The sequence below is a fragment of the Salvelinus alpinus genome, chromosome 1 (genome assembly GCF_045679555.1).
Source record: "Salvelinus alpinus chromosome 1, SLU_Salpinus.1, whole genome shotgun sequence".
NCBI lineage: Eukaryota > Metazoa > Chordata > Actinopteri > Salmoniformes > Salmonidae > Salvelinus > Salvelinus alpinus.
Genome location: NC_092086.1, coordinates 95,393,325 through 95,416,499, shown reverse-complemented (window position 1 = coordinate 95,416,499; position 23,175 = coordinate 95,393,325). Strand labels below are relative to the sequence as shown.

The following is a 23,175-nucleotide window of genomic DNA, read 5'->3' as shown; positions in this document are numbered from 1 at the left end:
TGACGTAACTGATTGAAACGCTATTAGCGCGTACCCGCTAACTAGCTAGCCATTTCACATCCGTTACACACACTTGAACAGAGTCTCAACTGCTCTGAAGCATATAACTGAATTAGCAATTGATGAGTGTTATGTAGTTACTTCCCAATCTCTCATTCTCATACTCACTTTGCAAAGTAGAGGTAAATCCCCAGGATGACTACCAATACAACCGCAGCAGGAATCAGAACGGCAATGGCAATGTTGGTTCCCTCCATACCGTACTCAGGACTAGCAACTGAAAATAAACATGAAACATGCATAACTAGAAATTACCTGAAACAAGTACAGCATAAGTATACTATATATACAAAAGTATGTGGATACGGCTATTTCAGCCACACCCATTGCTGACAGGCATATAACATCGAGCACAGCAGTAGAATGGCCATACTGATGAGTTCAGCGACTTTCAACATGGCACCGTCATAGGATGCCTCCATTCCAACAAGTCAGTTTGTCAAATATCTGGCCTGCTAGAGCTGCCCTGGTCAACTGCAAGTGCTGTTCTTGTGAAGTGGAAATGTCTAGGAGCAACAACGGCTCAGCCACAAAGTGGTAGGCCACACAAGCTCACAAAACGGGACTGCTGAGTGCTGAAGTACGTAGCGCATAAAAATCGCATGTCCTCGGTTGCAACACTCACTACCGAGTTCCAAACTGCCTCTAGAAGCAACGTCAGCACAAGAACTGTTCATTGGGAGCATCATAAAATGGGCTTCCATGGCTGAGCAGCCGCACACAAGCCTAAGATCACCATGCGCAATGCCAAGCATCGTCTGGAGTGGTGTAAAGCTTGCCACCATTGGACTCTGGAGCAGTGGAAATGCGTTCTCTGGAGTGATGAGAAACACAGAGCCCTGACCTCAACCCCATCGATCACCTTCGGGATGAATTGGAATGCCGACTGCGAGCCAGGCTTAATCGCCTAACATCGGTGTCCGACCTCACTAATGCTCTTGTGGCTGAATGGAAGCAAGTCCCCGCAGTAATGTTCCAACCTCTAGTGAAAAGCCTTCCCAGAAGAGTGGAGGCTGTTATAGCGGCAAAGGGGGAGGGGGGGGGGGCAACTCCATATGAATGCCAATGATTTTGGAATGAAAAGTTCGACGAGCAGGTGTCCACATACTTTTGTTAATGTAGTGCATATCTCCTCTATGGCATCATAATACTTCACACTGTGGTTACAACTAGCTGATATACTGTACTTACCATCCAACTTTCGCTCATTCAAATACTGCAAAGAGGATGCTGGATAAAAAGAAAAGCAATTTGAGTACCCAGATCATTTTACACATCATGGAACTGGGCATCATAAGTTATTAGAAGTTGATACATGTGTGCAGACAGTGTACCTCTACAGGCGGGTGGTATGCCGCTCCACTGTGACGGGTGTCCAGGGACACAGCGGATGGTGGGCTCCCCCTGCAGCTCATAGCCGGTACGGCAGGAGAAGCTCAGTGTCTCCCCTGCCTGGTAGAAGGCTTTCTCTAAACTCTGCACGCTGGTGGAGGGGGCACCAGGGTTCCTGCAGGGCTCGTACTTCTCAGCTGCCAGGACACACACAGACAGACACACATCATGGCTGTCACTATGGTTGTCTCTATATTTCTTAGACAGCAGAGTACCCTTATTACATGTATAATTTCTAACATCAGTACAGTAAAGCCTGACACCACTTACTTACACAAGGCAGCTACAGGTCTGCCAAATTAAAGGAAACACCTCAGTAAATGAGGGATATATAGTATGTTGAAAGCAGGTGCTACCACACAGGTGTGGTTTCTGAGTTAATTAATCCCTAAGAGTATATTGACGCACCCATGTGTCAATCTAATTAACATAATACAAAAATCCCCATAGAAATCTGTCATTTTAAACTAGAGATCTGTTTTTTTGCCTGGGCTGCGTCTCAATCCACCCTTCCGCATCTGCAGTGGAAAGTGGCAGCGCTAGAGCGGTGTTTGTCACACCAGGAGACATCCTGAAAATCGCTCTTCTCACAAAAACATATGTTTTGCCTACTAACTAATATGACCACTCTATGGAAAGATGAGACTCATGAACACGATGATGTTCCCCGTTTTGCTCTACGACCCACCACACGTGTCACAGGACTTGTCTGAAGGTAACCCATACAAATCAATGTATATGGAGGTAGTTTTGTGAAAACTAATTTAAGGGGTTAAATATGTGTAAATTATATATATATATATATATTTCATGAGCTTTCTTATATCTCCTAGATATAGGACAAACACTTCAAAACCTTATTCCTTATGATTTATTTTTTGACTATCTTGTTTGCCATTTATAAATGGGTTATTCAATGTGTTTCTATGTGCTATATAGTAGTAAAGGCCAAATTCAATATGTTATCAAATATTTGTTCTGTATTTTTTTTGATACCTAAAGGAGTCCAAAATTCAAAATCAAATAGCTAAATGAACCATGGTATGACCATCTTAAAATAATTCCATATGTTAGTTTAACGGCTTAGACTTTTAGAGGTTTAGCAGTTAACATCCCATCATTCTTAGGGTCATGTATAAAAATGCCCAGTTAGCCATTATTTTGGCTACCATGGCTATAAGAAGAGATCTCAGTGACTATAAAAGTGGGGGTCTCAAAGGAGCATAGGGGGTTTAAAGGGTGTGTGTGTGTGAGAGTCACCAGAGCTCAACCCAGTTGAACACTTATGGGAGATTCTGGAGTGGCGCCTGAGACAGTGTTTTCCACCACACCAAATCATGGAATTTCCCACGGAAGAATGGTGTCACATCCCTCCAATAGAGTTCCAGACACTTGTAGAATCTATTCCAAAGGCACATTGAAGCAGGTCTCGAGGCTAGAGGTGGCCCAACGCCAACAGAGACTTTCAATCTCCATAATTTAAATGTTATGCTTGTTGTTTTTCTTTTTATGCGCTTTGAGCTTTTTTGAAATGCACTATACAAGTTCAAACATTTATTCATTATTATTATATCTGTAACCTAAGTATGCCTAGTAGGTGTCACGCCCTGATCTGTTTCACCTGTCTTTGTGCTTGTCTCCACCCCCCTCCATGTGTCGCCCATCTTCCCCATTATCCCCTGTGTATTTATATCTGTGTTCTCTGTTTGTTTGTTGGCAATTTGTTTTTGTTCGTAGAACCTATCAGCGGTTTTCCCCTTGCTCCTGTCTTGTCTAAGTTCCTGTTTGTAGTTTTTCCCGGCTTTGACCCTTCTACCTGTCCTGACCCTGAGCCTGCCTGCCGTCCTGTACCTTTACCCCACTACTCTGGATTACCGACCTCTGCCTGACCTGACACTGACCCTGAGCCTGCCATCCTGTACCTTTACCCCACTACTCTGGATTACCGACCTCTGCCTGACCTGACCCTGAGCCTGCCTGCCGTCCTGTACCTTTGCCCCACTACTCTGGATTACTGACCTCTGCCTGACCTGACCCTGAGCCTGCCTGCCGTCCTGTACCTTTGCCCCACTACTCTGGATTACCGACCTCTGCCTGACCTGACTCTGAGCCTGCCTGCAGTCCTGTACCTTTACCCCTGTTGTTGTAATAAACATTGTTACTTTGACACAGTCTGCATCTGGGTCTTACATTAAACGTGATAGTAGGTTAGGTCTACTGTCTAGCCTAGGCTTACTATGTTATGCTTGTAAATTCTTTGAGACATTTATTTAAGAGGACCACAATGGCCATTTTCTAACTTTTTTTGTAATTCTTAATGATTTTAAATGCATAATCCACGTGTGCTTGTATTGTGTTGTAAATGATCAAATAAATCTAAACGCCCTATTAAGACACTTTATGTTGATGTTTCCTTCATTTTGGCAGTTAGCTATACCTCGCTTTGTTTTGCGCTATGCAAAAGTAATGATGTTTGACACTGATAGATGCAGCTATGAAAAGGCGCTATCACCACAGAAATAGAATGAGTAGAACATGCTTGGAAGCTCTAACCCTGGCAGTTTGACTGGTAAACTCATGGGTAGACTCGCAATGGCTGCCTGGTATTGTGATGCGATCATTTCCATGGTAATGTGGAATGTTCTATCAACTGATGCTGGATTACCATGGTAATGCATAATGTTAATTCAAATTATGCTAACTGATGCCGCTCATGCAATGGAATCTATTTTTTGTAATGTCAGTTGAGTTGACTCAACAAATCACAGCACAAATTGAACAATACACTTACTGGCACAGAGTTCTCTGAGATATCTAAAGTAATACTGCAGACTTTTAGAAAAACAGTGCTGATTGTTAGAGAGGAGGACGACTATCCTGCTTGAATAAAATAAAAAACACTGTGTGTTTGTGTGTGCATGTGTGTGTATTTGACCAGATATAGTTTCCCGACTTACGGTTACACTTGGGCAGCCTCTCGCTCCACTTGGGGTTGGCTGAGTCTCTGTTGTAGCAGGTGAGCAGTGTGCTTCCAGACAGGGAGTAGCCCTTATTGCACACATACTGCACCGTCGATCCCACCATGAAGCGGGATCCCGTCACCATCCTCCGGCTGTGCTCCACATTCCCCGGGTCAGGACACGTCATCACTGATTACACAGACACAACCAGGCAGAAAACACAGGCAAATGGATAACCACTCCAATACATAACCACTACAGTACAATACATTCACAATCATCATTATCAGTTACACCACAGGTGATCAACAGTGGTTCCCTCAATAAAGCGCCAGTCTCATACAATAACCCAGTAGATGACACAGAGCCTTCTAATTAAATATAAGACATCTATCTTCTTGGTCATTAAAAATGAACATGGCTGGATATTGAAGCCTAAGGGACATCCCGACATAACAAATTATTACAGTTTACTATAGAATACTAGGGTACTTACTATAGAATTCTGTAGTAAACTGTAGTATACTTTGTAATACCATACTTCACACTGTAGATCATGTGTAATAATTTTGTAGTATACTGTAGAATATTATAGTAAATCCCCCCAAAAACAAATACTGTAAATACTATAGAAATGTCTGCAAAATCACTACAGTCCACAAAAACACTACACTTATTTAAATATAGTAAATACTGCAGTATTTCATTTCCATATACCCTGCCCATTCCCCTCATCCCTATTTTTTCCCACCTGAGTGAGAAAGCTATATGCCAAGTATAGACCATATATTGTGTTGCCTACAGGTTATTTCTACAGTAGGTTTCCTGAAGAAGAACATCCCACACTTCTATGTCAAGGATAAAATAAAAACACTTTAGTAAATACTACAGTAATGTCACCAAAAACACTACAGTAAATACTACAGTATACAACAGTTCGCAAAAACTACAGTAGATACTACAGTATACTACAGTCAGCAAAACCACTACAGTAAATACTATGGTATATACACTACAAAAGTATGTGTGCATTTGCTTGTCAAATATTTCATTCCAAAATCATTGGCATAAATATGGAGTTGGTCCACCCTTTGCTACTATAACAGCCTCCACTCTTCTGGGAAGGCTTTCCACTAGATGTTGGAACATTGCTGGGTGGACTTGCTTCCATTCAGCCACAAGATCATTAGTGAGGTCGGGCACTGATGTTTCGGGCGATTAGGCCTGGCTTGCAGTCGGCCTTCCAATTCATCCCAAAGGTGCTCCATGGAGTTGTGCCTTCCCGATCTTGAAAAAACATTTCTGTATGGACCTCGCTTTGTGCATGGGGCCATTGTCATGCCGAAACAGGAAAGGGCCTTCCCCAAACTGTTGCCACAAAGTTGTAAACACAGAATTGTCTAGAATGTCATTGTGTATGCTGTAGCGTTAAGTTTTCCCTTCACTGGAACTAAGGGGCTTAGCCCCGAACCAGAGCATTATTCCTCCTCCACCAAACTTTACAGTTGGCACTATGCATTGGGGCAGGTAGCGTTCTCCTGGCATCCGCTAAACCCAGATTTGTACATCGGACTGCCAGATGGTGAATTGTGATTCATCACTCCAGAGAATGTGTTTCCACTGCTCCAGAGTCCAATGGCGGTGATCTTTACACCACTCCAGCCGACGCTTGGCAATGCGCATGGTGATCTGAGGCTTGTGTGCGGCTGCTCAGCCATGGAAACCCATTTCATGAAGCTCCCAACGAACAGTTCTTGTGCTGATGTTGCTTCTAGAGGCAGTTTGGAAGTGAGTGTTGCAACTGAGGACAATTTTTACGCACTACGCGCTTCAGCACTCTGCGGTCTCATTCTGTGAGCTTGTGTGGCCTACCACTTCACAGCTGAGCTGTTGTTGCTGTAAGATGTTTACACTTCACAATAACAGCACTTACAGTTGACTGGGGCAGCTCTATTAGGGCAGAAATTAGACAAACTGACTTGTTGTAAAGGTGGCATCCAATGACGGTGTCATGTTGAAAATCATTAAGCTCTTCAGTTTGGCCATTCTACTGCAAATGTTTGTCTATGGAGATTGCATGGCTGTGTACTTGATTTTACACACCTGTCTGCAACGCGTGTGGTTGAAATAGCCGAATCCACTCATTTGAAGGGGTGTCCACATACTTTTGTATATAGTGTACTACTCTTTTTCTTGCTACAGTATTTATACCATATTAAACTGTAAATACTACTTAATACTACAGTAAATACTACAGTATTCACTCTGGATACATTCAATAGCGACATATAAAGTGTTGGTCCCATGTTTCATGAGCTGAAATAAAAGGTCCCAGACATTTTCCATATGCACAAAAAGCTTATTTCTCTACATTTTTGGGCACAAATTTGTTGACATCCCTGTTAGTGAGCATTTCTCCTTTCCCAAGATAATCAATCCACCTGACGACAGGTGTGGCATATCAATAAGCTGATTAAATAGCATGACCATTACACAGGTGTGTTGGGGAAAATAAAAGGCCACTCTAAAATGTGCAGTTTTGTCACGCAACACAATGCTACATATGTCTCAAGTTTTGAGGGAGAGTGCAATTGGCATGCTAACTGCAGGAATGTCCACCAGAGCTGTTGCCAGATAATTGAATGTTAATTTCTCAACCATAAGCTGCTTCCAACTTCATTTTTTAGAATTTGGCAGTATGTCCAACCGGCCTCACAGGCAAACCCTGTGTAACCATGCCAGCCCAGGACGTCCACATCCGGCTTCTTGACCTGCAGGATCGTCTGAGACCAGCCACCCGGACAACTGATGAAACTCTGGGTTTGCACAACCGAGGAATTTCTGCACAAACTGTCAGAAACCATCTCAGAGAAGCTGATCTGCATGCTCGTCGTCCTCACCAGGGTCTTGACCTGAATGCAGTTCGGCCTCGTAACCGACTTAGGTTGGAAAATGCTCACCTTCGATGGCCACTGGCATCCGTGAATTGTGCTCTTCGCAGTTTCATCTGTACCGGGCAATGTTGTGAACAGAGTGGTGGTGGGGTTATTGTATGGGCAGGCATAAGCTACGGACAATGAACACAATTGCATTTTATCGATGTCAATTTGAATGCAGAGAGATACCGCAACGAGATCCTGAGGCCCATTGTCGTGCCATTCATCTGCCGCCATCACCTCATGTTTCATCATGATAAAGCACAGCCCCATGTTGCAAGGATTCCTGGAATTTGAAAATGTTCCAGTCCTTCCATGGCCTGCATACTCACCAGACATGTCAGCCATTGAGCATGTGTGGGATGCTCTGGATCGACATGCACGTTCCCACCAATATCCAACTTCACACAGCCATTGAAGAGGAGTGGGACAACATTCCACAGGCCACAATCAACAGCCTCATCAACTCTATGCAAAGGAGATGTGTCGCCTGCCTGAGGCAAATAGTGGTCACACCAGATACTGACTGGTTTTCTGAGCCACGCCCCTACCTTTTTTTTAAGTTATCTGTGACCAACAGATGCGTATGTATCTGTATTCCCAGTCATGTAAAACCCATAGATTAGGGCCTAATGCATTTATTTCAATTGACTTATTTCCTGGTATGAACTAAGTAAAATCTTTGAAATTGCGTTATATTTTTGTTCAGTGTAAAAGTTGCTTTTTTGTGCTCTCCTAGCTGTGCCATTGAGGAACTAGAGCAAGCACACTTATGGTTGTTTTGTTTGGAACCCAACCCTGCATCCCCGCCCTCACACAATTACTGTTGTTGTTGTCGACGCAATTCAAAAACATCCCAGTATAAATGGCAGTCCAGGTCAGGTGGGCATAATTTGAAAGCCTGTTCTAATGCCAACATGACTAGCTAAGTTATTAAATATGATATTCCAGTGTTAGGCCTTAACAATGCAATTGAGTGAAACAGATCATAATTTTGATGCGCGTAGAAAGGAATCATGAGTGCCTTCAGGTGTGTGTGCAACAGCTAATTGTCTTCACAATAGACAAACATAGGCTCATTCTGTTTAGAACAGCCAAGCATACGCCATTTGTCATCTTGTAACAGTATTTTTTATATTAATACTTTTTTAAAATGGTGATTTATAAGGGGGTGCAGCAGCAGCCTCAGCACCCCTACTTCCCGCGGCTATGTCAAGATGGTATTTATTATAATCCTCAATGTCTCGTCTTTCAAAATACATAGAATCCTCTTAATTTACAGCATTTCCCCCACTCAGACAACAAAACATTTGCAAAAGTTGCCCAATTAGCAGGAGGGATGAGGCAACTTCTTGTCGCTCGAGGTGCTCAAATTCAGAATGTCTGTCAGTCAAAATCCATACAGCGCTGTGAAGTGCAGAGCCAGAGAGCAGTTATGTCATGTATAGCAGTTACTGTGTTCCAATTTATTAGTGCTGAAATCTGCCATTTTCAACCCGTATACAGTTACGAGTGTAAAGGGCTACAGCTTTTTCATCAAACTTTCCTCTTTTCTTTTTATGTCAGATGGTCCAGCACCATCCTCAGACAATTGCTTTCATTTTTGGTATAATTCTAATTTCTGGAAAAGGCTTTAAATAAAGGTTTAAATCCAGGTCAAGTGACATGATCAAACAAAACACAGTGCCCTACCATAAGGCTTGTTGAGGTGTATGCAACATGTTCTCTCACCTGTAGGTGGCAGTTAAAACAGTTTGAGTTGTATGTTTCTCAGTAGAGCCCTGAAGCAACAGATTTCAGACAGCAATTACGTTCACACTAGTGGTTTATGAATGCCATTAATTAAATAATGTTCTCACTTAAAACGTCTGGTTAAATTTGGCATGACTATTGCTTTGGTGTAGCAGTGGCTGTAAAACCAAGTGGTACTAAAAATGAGTATCCTGACATTGCATTTTCCTCTGGATTTGAAAACACAGGTTATCATCTGCAGGAAGTGTTGATATCTAACCTGGAGATTATCCAGGCAATGAGGGAGTTATTTTATGCAAATATGGGTTTACATGTATTACTGCGTTTCTATACAATGACCGCAGGTAGGCTTCTTTAACACAGCAAACTGATACAACATGACAATGACATGTCAGCTGGTCCATGGACAAGTAACAAGTAACAGAGGGGTGAATGAGGGATTGAATGGGTGAAATAATTATACACATTCATTTCTGGAGTCTGAAGTATATTGAAGTCTGGCAACTTTATGGTTTTTAATTGTATTGTTTTTTAAATTTATCACTACAATTTAATTGCTTTGAATGTTAAAGTTATTTTCAAATGTTAATAGTATATTTTTTATGTACAGATGTGCCTTGTTGAAATAAATAAATTTAGTTCCTACTGTACATACAGTACCAGTCAAAAGTTTGGACACACCTACTCATTCAAGGGTTTTTCTTTATTTTTACTATTTTATACATTGTAGAATAATGCTGAAGACATTAACACTATTAAATAACACATATGGAATCATGTAGAAACCTAAAAGTGTTCAAAATATATTTTCTATTTGAGATTCTTCAAAGTAGCCACCCTTGATGACAGCTTTGCACACTCTTGGAATTCTCTCAACCACCGACGCGGCCAGCTACCAAGGACTGTTGGCTCTCCTTCTCCGTGGGGTACGTGAGTAAGACATTTAAGTATGTTAACCCTTGCAAGGCTGCCTGCCCAGACGGAATCCCTAGCCGCATCCTCAGAGCATGTTCAGACAAGCTGAACTAAACTGAACTAAATGACTGAGTAGCACTCACTTCTGTCATCATGAAGTGCTCTGAGAGACTAGTCAAGAATCATATCACCTCTACCTTACCTGACACCCTAGACCCACTTCAATTTGCTTACCACCCCAAAAGATCTACATCGTACTGCACACTGCCCTTTCCCATCTGGACAAGAGGAATACCTATCTAAGAATGCTGTTCGTTGACTATAGCTCAGCATTCAACACCATATTACCCTTCAAGCTCATCATTAAGCTCTGGGCCCTGGGTCTGAACACCGCCCTGTGCAACTGAAGTTCCTGACGGGCTGCCCCCAGGTGTTGAAGGTAGGAAACAACACCCTTCAACACAGGGTCCCCACAAGGGTGCGTGCTCAGCCCCCTCCTGTACTCCCTGTTCACCCATGTGTGCGTAGCCACACATGCCTACAACTCAATCATCAAGTTTGCAGACGACACAACGGTAATAATCCTGATTACCAGAGACAGACTACATTGAGGAGGTGAGGGCCCTGGGAGTGTGGGGCCAGGAAAATAACCTCTACTCAACGTCAACAAAACAAAGGAGCTGATTGTGGACTTGGACTTGGATCGTGGAGCACCCCCTATCCACATCGACAGGACCGCAGTGGAGAAGGTGGAAAGCTTCAAGTTCCTCGGGATTCACATCACGGACAAACTGAAATGGTCCACCCACACAGACAGTGTGGTGAAGAAGGCGCAACAGCGCCTCTTCACCCTCAGGAGGCTGAAGAAACTTGGCTTGGCACGTAAAACTCTCACAAACTTTTACAGATGCACAATTGAGAGCATCCTGTCGGGCTGTATCACCGCCTGGTATGGCAACTGCACCACCCGCAACCGCAGGGCTCTCCAGAGGGTGGTGCGGTCTGCCCAATGCATCACCGTAGGTAAACTACCTGCCCTACAGCAGCCGATGACACAAGAAGGCCAAAAAGATAATCAAGGACAACAACCACCTGAGCCACTGCCTGTTCACCATCCAGAAGGCGAGCTCAGTACAGGTGCATCAAAGCTGGGACAGAGAGACTGAAAAACAGCTTCTATCTCAAGGCCATCAGACTGTTTAATAGCTATCACTAGCACCTTAGAGGCTGCTGCCCTATATACATAGACTTGAAATCACTGGCCACTTTAATAATGGAACACTAGTCACTTTAACTTTAATGTTTACATATTTTGCATTATTCATCTCATATGTACAGTTGAAGTCGGAAGTTTACATACACCTTAGCCAAATACAATTTTAACTGTTCTGGGGGGTAAATGGATAGAATAGTGACGGCTTAATCAAGTCTGGTGTTATTTTTAATCATAAGGATATATACCAGAGGCGTGATTGTCAACACAATGTAAATTCATTTGGTTACGTAAATTGTCAGTATATGTACAGTTGAAGTCAGAAGTTTACATACACCTTAGCCAAATACATTTAAACTCAGTTTTTCACAATTCCTGACATGTAATCCTAGTAAAAATTCCCTGTCTTAGGTCAGTTAGGATCACCACTTTATTTTAAGAAAGTGAAATGTCAGAATAATAGTAGAGAGAATTGTTTATTTAAGCTTCTATTTCTTTCACCACATTCCCAGTGGTTCAGAAGTTTACATACACTCAATTAGTATTTGGTAGCGTTGCCTTTAAATTCTTTAACTTTGGTCAAATGTTTCGGGTAGCATTCTGGCAGAACTGAAAAAGCTTAAGGACAACAAAGTCAAGGTATTGGAGTGGCCATAACAAAGCCCTGACCTCAATCCTATAGACAATTTGTAGGCAGAACTGAAAAAGCGTGTGCGAGCAAGGAGGCCTACAAACCTGACTCAGTTACACCAGCTCTGTCAGGAGGAATGGGCCAAAATTCACCCAACTTATTGTGGGAAGCGTGTGGAAGGCTACCCAAAACATTTGACCCAAGTTAAACAATTTAAAGGCAATGCTACCAAATACTAATTGAGTGTATATAAACTTCTGACCTACTGGGAATGCGATAAAAGAAATATAAGCTGAAATAAATCACTCTCTACTATTGTTCTGACATTTCACATTCTTAAAATAAAGCGGTGATCCCAACTGGCCTAAGACAGGGAATCTTTACTAGGATTAAATGTCAGTAATTGTGAAAAACTGAGTTTAAATGTATTTGGATAAGGTGTATGTAAACTTCCGACTTCAACTGTATGTACTTTTAAATGTAACCTCAACTGCAATCCAAGTCATTTGGTTGTGCTATAGATAAAGCACAGTGATAACACATAAAGTTGTTGTATAAATATAAAATATCTGATATTCTATTTCAATTTGAACTCTGTTCTGCTTTTAAATGGTTGACAGCATAGCGATAACACATTGGGATGGGTGAATAAATGTTGACATTTCATTCATCAACGTCTCAACCAAATATGACTAAAATGTCCATGTTGAAATGAAATGGTGGGCCCAGTGGGTTGTTATTTCCTAGCCTACCTTTCTCACAGCTAGGCACGTCTCCGCTCCACGTCAGGTCCCACTGGCACATGAGGATCTCAGAGCCCTGCACCTCGTAACCTGGGTAACACTGGTAGGTCACCACTGTCCCGTGGATCAAGTCCGGGTGGGAGGTGCTCTTCCAGCCATTGGTGATCTCTGGCAGCTCAGAGCATGTGTCGTTCCTGGGAACCTCTGTGGGTAGCGAGCCAGGCGGGGGCAGGATGGAGGGAGTTGGAGGTAGAGGGGGAAGGAGAGATATTAAGAGAAACAGAGATAGAATGAGCAGGGGATGTTGAGATGTTATCTTTGTCAAAAATGTCCCTCATCTGCACATGGGTTATCCATTAATCTGAAAAAGAAATTAACTTTAAATTGAAATTGATTGCTCTAATGATATAGACTAATCAAATCTACAAATAGGTTGATTTATACACAGCAAGTAAAGCCCAAATGCTATCACTGTACTGATGTGTGTGGTTGATAAAACAGATAAATGAGAATTGAGTCCAGCAGCAGAGCAGTGACAGGCACAGGGACTCCGGTGGTGCATTCTGCATGTGAATTCGGTTCTGGCGTGTGAAGAGCATGCCATCAATCTGCAGTGATTGCACACTGCACTGTGTGCCAGCCAGAGGGAGGGCAGTGGGTGGTTTGGCACTACCCATTCTGCCCTTCTCTTCTTTCACTATGGCACACAAGGCTGGGGGTGCAACACGCAGCAAATACAGCTGATGTAGACAAAGCGCGTCACATAATTGTGTTTTTGTGTTTGATGTCCCATAATCCTATGCACCGGTGGCCGTTCAGAGGGAGAAGACAGCAGATAAAGCCCTGCTTTTCATCTAGTATCCTGCCGTTCTCTCTTCGCGGTATTACTTTCTATTTAGTAATAATCTACCTCTCCAACTGGTTGCTAACAGCAGCCTCTTTTTGGAGTCTCTCTTTTCAGCCAAGGAAACTTTATTATCATTTTGTTGCCTGTGATAGTAAAAAAAAAAAATACAACACTGTATTCTGTGTACTGTATGGACAATTTTGCCATAGGAGAATAGAGGTTTTATTTTTTATCTTCCAATAATTCTTCCATTAATGTATTTCTCAGAAAACCGTGTGCAGGTACAACTAAACAGTATCTGAGTAATGTCTCACCAAAGAAGTGGACCACGAAGCCGTTGCCGTAGCCGTAGATGTTGGTAGCCGGGTCTGACTGGAACTGGATGGTGACATCAGCCATGGAGGTGTAGAGCTTGAAGCGAGACCTGGTGCCACTGTACTGACCCAGGATGTTAGCTGTTAGGTCATCACCGTCGTAGAAGGTCAACAGGTCATTCTTACCCACATTGAGCCTGCAAGGAGAGGGAGAAGCAGCAGTCAGTCAACACATCAGAAAAATTTAGGGTCTAATTTATATCTGCATATATAAGAAAAAAGAGTGACAGAGCAGAGGAATGCTTCATTTTCTCCAAATAGTGACTCCTGAAAAATTATACCAATTCATTTTTCATGTTTCTATCAAAATACGACTGCAGAGAACTGTCAGGGAGGGTGAGAGGCGTCTTGCAGGGAAATGTCAAAGCTTTGAGGGAAATCTAAATTCTGTTTACATTGGATGGATCTGATGTGAAATAAACACTAAATAATTCAGCATTAATTTGCCTCTGTTTGACTCCTCTCCACAGAGCTCTCTCTCTTCCATGAATATGTACTGGAAGATGTATTTGCTGAAGTGAAAGTATAATGAGAACTCACAATTCCTCATTGCCATTCACTAAGGGGGAACTGCATAGTTTACCCCCATGGACAAATGAGATTGCTGAATAATGCCTATACTGGTTAACTGTTGAGTGGTATTGATAGATGGTAGGTAGAGGGAAAGAGCCTCAAACTGGAGAGGTCCTAGAAAGGGTCACATGGTTGAGAGAATAAGATACATGAGTAACCTATTAATCATACTAAGAAAAATAAAACTGCATCATAAGAAGAAAATAAAGTAAACAATGGAAGAAGACCAAATGCTGAAGGAGGATGGACTCCATCTGAGCAGGTCATTGTATAGATAAATACTGTCATTATATCAATGTCAGGAATAGGCCCTGTTTTCCATCATCATTGCTGCAACGTATCTCCATGATGACACACACATAAAACCTGTCACAGCTTGACTTGGGGGCTCAGCTGCCTCGGCCTAACTTCTGAATTCATTAACCTTTCCAGAGGACTTAGACTCATTGCCCTCTCTCTTTCTGGAGCAAGAGCAAAGCTTGACCTTTATTCAAAGAAGAAAGAGGAGAAAGAATGGAAAAATAAGCAGTGAAAAACTAGTCCCCCATAGATGATTTCAGCAGAGAATGCTCCAGTGTTCAGTGTGCACCTTGGAGCAGGTGTCAGAATAGCTTTGCAGATGTCTGTGCGGCCCACGGAGGAGCCATGGTAATATTCACAGCCTATGTGTAGGAGATCACTTAAAGGACAAATCCACCCAAAACCACTCATTGCTATAATTTAAATAACACTAATATGTGAGAACATTATGTTTCATTTTGTCATTATAAGGTTGGTTGCAAAATTTGAATATCATTATGGAAATCTGTTGCAGTTCAAGTCGACTACAAAACCCACAATGCAATCTCTCTGTACAGATGCCATAGCTGTAATTTGATCATCCTGTTGTTGGTGGAATTTTCCTGCCCTGAAAGTAATGCAAACTTGTATAGTATTCAAGATTTAAAAAGGCTTTTAAAGTTTGTAATTTCGACTTTACATTTTCAGACTTGCCCTAACAAAAAATGTATCTACCCCTGTAATTTTTTTTGTTTTGCTCTAGGATGCCAACAGGCATCACAAGACTCATCTGAAGGTCCCCAGGTACCAGTTAAAAACTTTTATGGAAGTGTACAGTATATGGAGACAGTTTAGTGCAAAAAATAAGGGGGTAAATTCATGTCAAAAAAACTAAAACAAACGATAATAATAATAATAAATGTTTCCTGATTATTCTTATATCTCTCAGATATAGGACAGACACTTCGGAACAAACTTCCCTTTAGATTTTTTGGGGGGACTGTCTGTTGCTCCCCCCGGGTTAGATAGGGCTTAGATTGTTTCGTACCAAAAATAAGAGGTTAAATACATGTGCTTAGACTCTTATGTGTTAAATGACACATTTCTTGAGCTAGGAATATGGAGAAAAAAAATATCATCAATGGCTCATTCGAGAGAAGACAACCTCCCACGTTACGACATCGGCCAGCTTCGCGATTTAAAGCTGTTTTCCTATTCACTTCCAGTGTAGTGAGAATGCTATGTCATACCGGCCAAAGTTCTGCCTGCTTGAACGACAATAGCTCAGATACACATGTGAACATGAAATGAACCCGGGAATCGATAGAACATCGCTCAAAGATGCACAAAAAACAATATAACATTCAAAATGGGGGAATCTTTCCTTTAAGAGCGATAAAGGAGGGTGGCTCCGTTCTCCAGAAAACCATGGGTAAGAGCAATCTTCTTGTACCTTTCAATCACCTGTCTCCTGCATCCGCTACAATACCTGGATGCAGAATCAATGTGTGTATGCACACGTACGTCTGTCTGTGAGTGTCTCTGTGTTGATGGATTGTGGCAGACCATTTCAATACATTCCTTAAGCTCTTATTAAACGGGGCGATGCCCACAGGGCATCTTAGCAAGGAGGTAGGCCACCGTGTGCCTACCCAGTCTGCCTGCGGTCAGATTTGGGCTTAACTAACTCGCCTTCAACTCCAGAATACAAATCAGGGATGGCAAAGACGGAGATCCAAATAAGGTGAAGCCTGACAAAGTACTCCCTCTAGTCTGCAGGACAGGCACAAAATCAAATTAGATCTCCATTTTACCACTTAAAACCTGGGTCGAGGCACTCCAACAGCAAACGCCTGTAGGATGGATGGGAATGAGAGGTTATGGAATTGACAGGTTTGACATGGATCGGCTGCCTTATTAAGCCAGTGTTTAAGTCCACTGATCCAAATGATCATGGGCAAACAACACCATGCACCAGCATGAAGACCAATAACGTTACACATGCACCTTGAAATAGTACTTTATGGTGTTATTTGCCTATGTATGTAATAGGCATTGGACCAGAAGCTGACAGACCCTTTACTGCCCTGTCAGATACACAAGCAAAGGTAGATTCATGAGGATGGACAGCGACAGAGTGATGGGATGCGATGCTATGTCAAAAACAACAAATGAGCCTTGGGCAAATGTGGAGTAAGCCTGTGGGAAGCTCTGTTGCCGCACCTCCCCAGAAATGTTGGAAATGCCCCCCACCCCCCCACACACACGTACACACACACACACACACACACACACACACACACACACACACACACACACACACACACACACACACACACACACACACACACACACACACACACACACACACACACACACACACACACACACACACACACACACACACACACTTTTGTTGCTTCCACACAAGTGTACAGGTACTTGAGATTGAGATTGCTCTCAGGGATCCAGCTGCTGTAAAAGCAGTTTTCCTCTGCAGAAATAGAAGCATGCAAAACAGCTGGTCAGAATGAAGAGCATTGTGTAGTATCTTCATTTCCCTGTCTCCATGAGAGGAAAAAAGCTTGAGGCAGGCAGAAGCTGAGCAGAAAGTCATTACTAACACCTCAATCTCAGAGGTGTTGGACAGCTCAAATTTAACTTGGATTGGAATACTAGCATGCTGCCATGAAACATCCAGTGAATGTAGGCATTCTCTAGAAGTGTATCTGTGGACCCATGGAGCAGCTCTCTCAGTGGATGTGTCCAGTCATGAGAGACTGTGGAAGGCTGTGTGCTGCCCTGGTCCAGTGGCATGCTGGCTCTAGTGGGCTGGGCTGAGAGGGTGGGACACTTTCTAAGCAGAGAACCACCAAACACCCGTTCCATTGTTTGAATTCCTCTCCTAGATTTAATGTAAAAACAGTCATGGCTGACAGAGCCTCCCTGGCTGTTCCAGACACAGTGAACACCTCTGAGATGGTAAGTAAACACAGCTCTTCCCTCTCAACCCCGGCTTTATCTGGACTTTAGTTATTTTTAAACAATTAAATGGAATGAGGTTTTCCCGTTCGTTTAGCTTTCTCTTTTTAATTAGAAAGTTAAATATTGTTTTTTAAAGGCCAGGGCTTTGGTGCATGGGCCAGGGAGCGTATGAAAAATGACTTATTAATGACAATCCTGCCAAATCCCTGTGCCCCCGGGGGCATCACTCACACCATGCTGCCCTGCGTACAGGCACCCTGCCAGCTGGAGAGGAGAGGAGAGGGAAGAGGGGAGGGGAGGAGACATTCCAAAGTACAGAGGACCACCATCAGTCTAGATCCATCTCTTTATGATGACTATAACCTATAGCACTGACAGTTGCAAAACAGATGCATGAGCCAGTTATCATAGTCAGTCACAGTTATCATAGTCAGTTATCATAGTCAGTCATTCACATGCAATTCCCGGAGCCTCCACTAGAGGGTTTATTTAGACATAGTGACCAATACAGTGTAAAATATTTGGATGACATTTTACATTTTTAATGACTCATTCTCCTCAAAATAATTGTAAATAATTATAGTAGTATGGAAATATTCTAAGATCCCTTTGTAGGTTTAAAATTACTTCTATGTTATTAAATATTCAATAAAATACCTTTTCCAGAATGCATCAAACACTATAGAATGGAAGGGATCAATCTAGTCTCCTGACAAAAAATAAATACAAAATACTGTGTGACATGTTTGAGTTTTAATCTGGATATGTGGAATCGTATCGGTATTCTTTGCAGTAATACGTGGCAAATGCTTTCATTTTTTCTTTCCTTTAATTCAAATCCAATTCAAATTCTGCTTTCCGTGGTGTGTATCCAATTCAAATTCTGCTTTCCGTGGTGTGTATCCAATTCAAATTCTGCTTTCCGTGGGGTGTTTCCAATTCAAATTCTGCTTTCAATTCATGGTTGAATTTAATTAAATTCTGAAATTCCCAAATTGACCCTGGTAGCTAGCTGCAGTATGTATGGAGGTTGTTATTGGTGAAACGACACTTACATCTTCACCTGGCCTCTACCGTAGACAAGCCATCCTGTACCCGGCGGTGTGAGTCACAGGCACGTGTGCATGACTGCCACCTGTGCTGCTGCCCGCCTGTCCATGCCCCAAGTGTGCTGTTTTAATGAGCAGTGAGCCAGCCCTCCTAGTTTGGCCTAAATTAATTAATCAGTCCTCATTATGCACACTGTTCCTCAGTAATTGCGAGCACAGACACAGTGATGAATGATAATAGAGGAGAGAAAGGATTCTCATTAACAGGGAAAAGTGTGTGCCCACCCTTATAATGAACCCGGTCCCACCCATCAGAAGTCTTTCCCTTCCTGCTACTCACACATACACAGGTAGCCGCACTCACTTACACCTCTCTCTCTCGCTCGCTCTTTCTCGCTTTGGGACAGTGAGCACACTGGGGACTCCCCACCCGAGACAAGACCAGCGGACTCATTTCAGATAAATGGCCAACAGTGTGACGGTGGGGTATTGCGGGGTCAGGGAAGAAGTGTGCTTCTGCCATGCATGCCTGACCAGGTTGGAGCTTAGCTGGAGTTGGGTAGAGCACGATCAATTTAATGCAAGCTTATGTGGCTAAGAATGATACCAAAATTCAAGGACCAGGGAACTTAGTCAGTCAGTGAACTCTCTAAAGATTTTCACAGCCTTATACAAACAAATTAGTGAATTTTCTTTAAGCTAAAATAAAATAAAAAATAAGATATTGTATTGTCACATATACCATATAGGTGCAGTGAAAAGGGTTGTTTTTACAGGGTCATCCATAAACAGTATCTTAGCTAGACTAATGTTTTCAGATTCAGCAGTTGCTATTGTACTGATTGAGATGCTCTCGAGCAACATGACCCCTAACCAAAGTGTCTGAAATGTTATTTAAACCCCAAGCCCATCAAATAAACCCCACTTGGCTTTATTTCCCCTCTTACTAGCTCTGACTTAGCTGATATCTACTTTATTGAGGAACGATGTACTGACTATGACTGTGATATGTGGTTGTCCCACTTATCTTAAGATGAATGCACTAACTGTAAGTGGCTCTGGATAAGAGCTCCTGCTAAATGACTAAAATGTAACATGTGTATGATTAGGGATGTGTGTGTCACTGGCACACCTTGTCGCTATCATTCCCTTCCATCTGTGGCTCTCATTTGATGTGCCTCACGTATAATAATCCATATGCCAGTGGACAAATCAGAGAGTTTGGGTCCTGTGAGGGGCTGTGAGGGGCTGTATGGGGGGTGGGGGTCGCCCCCATAGAATTAGGAATTCGAATACTAGAATGGACATGAACCTTCTTATGTTGAGATAAAGGTCAGCCATTTTGGTCAGGGAGTTGGTCGGCCATGGTTTGCCAGTGCTGTGATAAGATATTGTGTAAAATAATTAATTGAATGAATGTATCTGCAGTGTATGTTTGTTAGGTAGCTAGCTAGACAGTTTTAGAGGAATGGTTCCATACATTTTTCAAATTAACTGCCAATATTCCAACATTTCCATTCAAACGATGCAGTCAATCCACAGCCATACACTGGCTGAAATCAGTAGATGATAGGACTTAGACAAGTTGTAAATGCAACAATTACTGATATTGTATCATATAACAGCACTCTCAGCTTTTTTTTTACATTTACAATCTCTTTACATATATTTTAGATGCTATTTATACAGAAAATGTGTATAAAACCCATATAAACTGTATTCATGATTATATGACAATATTTTAGGTTGACAATCATTTCATTACACCATTTCTGATATATCACATGCCTTTGTTTTATTCTCCTGTGTAAGTAAAATCAGGATTATGCCTCTACTGCCATTTATTCCAATTAGATGGTTTGCATTTCTCCCTGACCAATATGGCTGCCATTTTTACCCCATTCTGGAACTTGGAGGGTTTATGGCATCTCCCCCTCTAGTAATTTAATAGGATCTTTGCACATGTTTCTCTCTGCCCCATGGCAATATGTGTAGAAACACAAGAAAATTGCTTTAAAACAGAAAACTTTTTTCTAAGTCTCATGGAAAAATGTGTAGAATAGCATGAGATTAGCTATAAAACTGCAATTTTTTCTCTTTGCCCCAATTTTCAACAACTTTCAAGACAATTTTCACTCACTACATAAGAATATAAGCGATGTACATGCTGATGAAAAGTAGCAGATAATGAGGGTATGTTTGTCTGCCAGCCTACATGTTGTAGCATCTCAGACGTTATTACGTCAACAGTTTAATCAGCCAGCATTGGCAGTGACATCTATTTCCCTAATGAAATAACATAATGATGGAACAATGGATTGGCAGATGATAACAAATGAGCAGATATTAATCATGACAGCAAATGACTGTATGTCTACATGACTAATGTACTGACAGCAGGCAAGCAGACACTGCAGCAGCCCCTCAATCAATGGTAGTGAGAGGAAGCCCAGTGGCCGGCAGTGTAGGAAGATAGATTCTGCAAATTTTGTCACTGATGAAACATTTGATCTCAATACAGTTTTCTGTTTCCAAAAATAAAATATGTTATGGACAGAGTGGACTAAGTTTTGTTGACTTTACCCTTTGCCAAAGTTTTAAAAATTGCGTTGTTTAGGAGTGCAAAGGCGAATTGAGTAGGCGTTCCCTAATGGAAATATGCAGATGATGCTAGAACGGGCCAATAGGATCTGGCTAGCTGGTGCTTGGCTCTGCCCACCTCCTTGCTTGTTCTGCCCACTATGACTAATTTGGTCCTATTGTAAGCGACAGGCTCTGGTCTGTCTTGGTTAAGTTATAAAAATATTTGATGTATTCCTGCATGCTTAATGTTCCCACGTGATAGTGTATACTATGGTAGGAGATTGAATACTATAGTATTCTCTGTAGTGTTTTTAGAGGACTTTTGAGGACTAAAATCTACAAAACACTAGAGTGAATACTGTAGTATTTACTGTAGTATACTGCACAAATGTACTGTAGTTTTTTGCAGACTGTAGAATATTGCAGTATTTACTGTAGTGTTTTTGCAGAATGTAGTATAATGTAGCATTTACTGTAGTGTTTTTGCAGACTGTAGTATACTGTCATATTTACTGTAGTGTTTTTAGGGACATTACTGTGGTATTTACTAAAGTGTTTAATTATCTTTGACATAGAAGTGAGGGGGATTCTCCTTGAGGAAACCTAATGGAGAAATGCTAAAAGTGCACATTCCCCATAACCTGTAGACAGGTCTGGGTTAACTTCTACTCTCTTCAATAACCTGTAGGAAACACAATTTATCATCTATACTTTGCATGTAGGTTTCTCACTTATGGGTGGCACAAATTGTGATATGGGGGAGGGGAATGGGAAGGATAAATGCAAATGAGATAATCTTTTAATCTTGTTTTTGTGGACTGTAGTGTTTTTGCCGACATTTCTGTAGTATTCACTACAGTTTTTGTTGTTGATAATACTGTAGTATTTACTATAGTATTCTAGCATATGCAAAATACACATGATCGAGGGATGCTATAGTGTGTAGTATAGTATTCTACAGTATACTACAGTTTACTACAGAATTCTATAGTAAGTACTGTGGTATTCTATAGTAAACTGTAGCATTCTATAGTAAACTGTAGTATTTTTTAAAAATGTATTTTTTATTTAACCTTTATTTAAGTAGGCAAGCCAGTTAAGAACAAATTCTTATTTACAATGACGGCCTACCCCGGCCAAACCCTAATGACGCTGGGCCAATTGTGCGCAGCCCAATGGGACTCCCAGTCACGGTCGGTTGTGATAGAGCCTGGAATCGAACCAGGGTCTGTAGTGACGTCTCTATCACTGAGATGCAGTGCCTTAGACCTTTCAATGCTCCTGTGCTACTGCTTCAGGCAAAAACATGATTCACATATGATGAGAAGAAATATGTACCTTATACAATCTCATGGGAGTTAAGCTGCTATATTCTCTGTGGACAGCATGCAGCTAGCGTATGAAACCCATATGTACTTGTTTGACAGCCAAAGAGTAAACATTACATATGCATGTGCACACACGCACACATGCACACACACGCACACACACACACACACACACACACACACACACACAGTGTGAAACTTTGTGAAACTTTAAAGAGACTTCACTCAGGAAGATAAGGGAGGCAGGCAGGCTCTCTGATCATGTCCAACTAAACTCGCCCATTCTCTTGGCAGAGTGCTCTGAAGAGACAGCAGAGGATCAGCAGAGCACAAAAAAACTATTGGAGGGGCCGAGGCCTACTGAAAGTGCTGCAGGAGTGTTTGTGTGTGTTTAAGTGGTGAATTAACGTTGTTGAGAGAGCTGGATAAGTGGCTCGGAGTGGTCTCACTGCCAGAGCATATTCTGAAAGCCAACTCTGAGACACACACCAGGGAAAGGGAGAGCATGGAGGCTTACTGGCTAATCTGGTCAGAGAGTGTGCTGGAAGCTGTGCT

The 23,175-nt window shown here is 42.0% G+C and overlaps 1 protein-coding gene across 4 annotated transcripts in view; it reads right to left on the bottom strand.

Moving 5' to 3' along the window:
• LOC139535790 (seizure protein 6-like) overlaps positions 1-23,175 on the bottom strand; it is a 244,895-nt gene that overhangs the window by 7,567 nt on the left and 214,153 nt on the right. For all 4 annotated transcript variants that reach the window (XR_011667195.1, XR_011667197.1, XM_071335592.1 and 1 more), the window contains exons 10-15: positions 13,764-13,960; positions 12,612-12,806; positions 4,410-4,601; positions 1,395-1,589; positions 1,252-1,290; positions 169-277 (exon numbers count right to left, since the gene is read on the bottom strand). Coding sequence is in view for 2 of the 4 variants with exons in the window: in XM_071335592.1 (XP_071191693.1) it covers positions 169-277; positions 1,252-1,290; positions 1,395-1,589; positions 4,410-4,601; positions 12,612-12,806; positions 13,764-13,960 (927 nt within the window). In the remaining 2 variants the exon portion in view is untranslated. The remainder of the gene's footprint in view (positions 1-168; positions 278-1,251; positions 1,291-1,394; positions 1,590-4,409; positions 4,602-12,611; positions 12,807-13,763; positions 13,961-23,175) is intronic.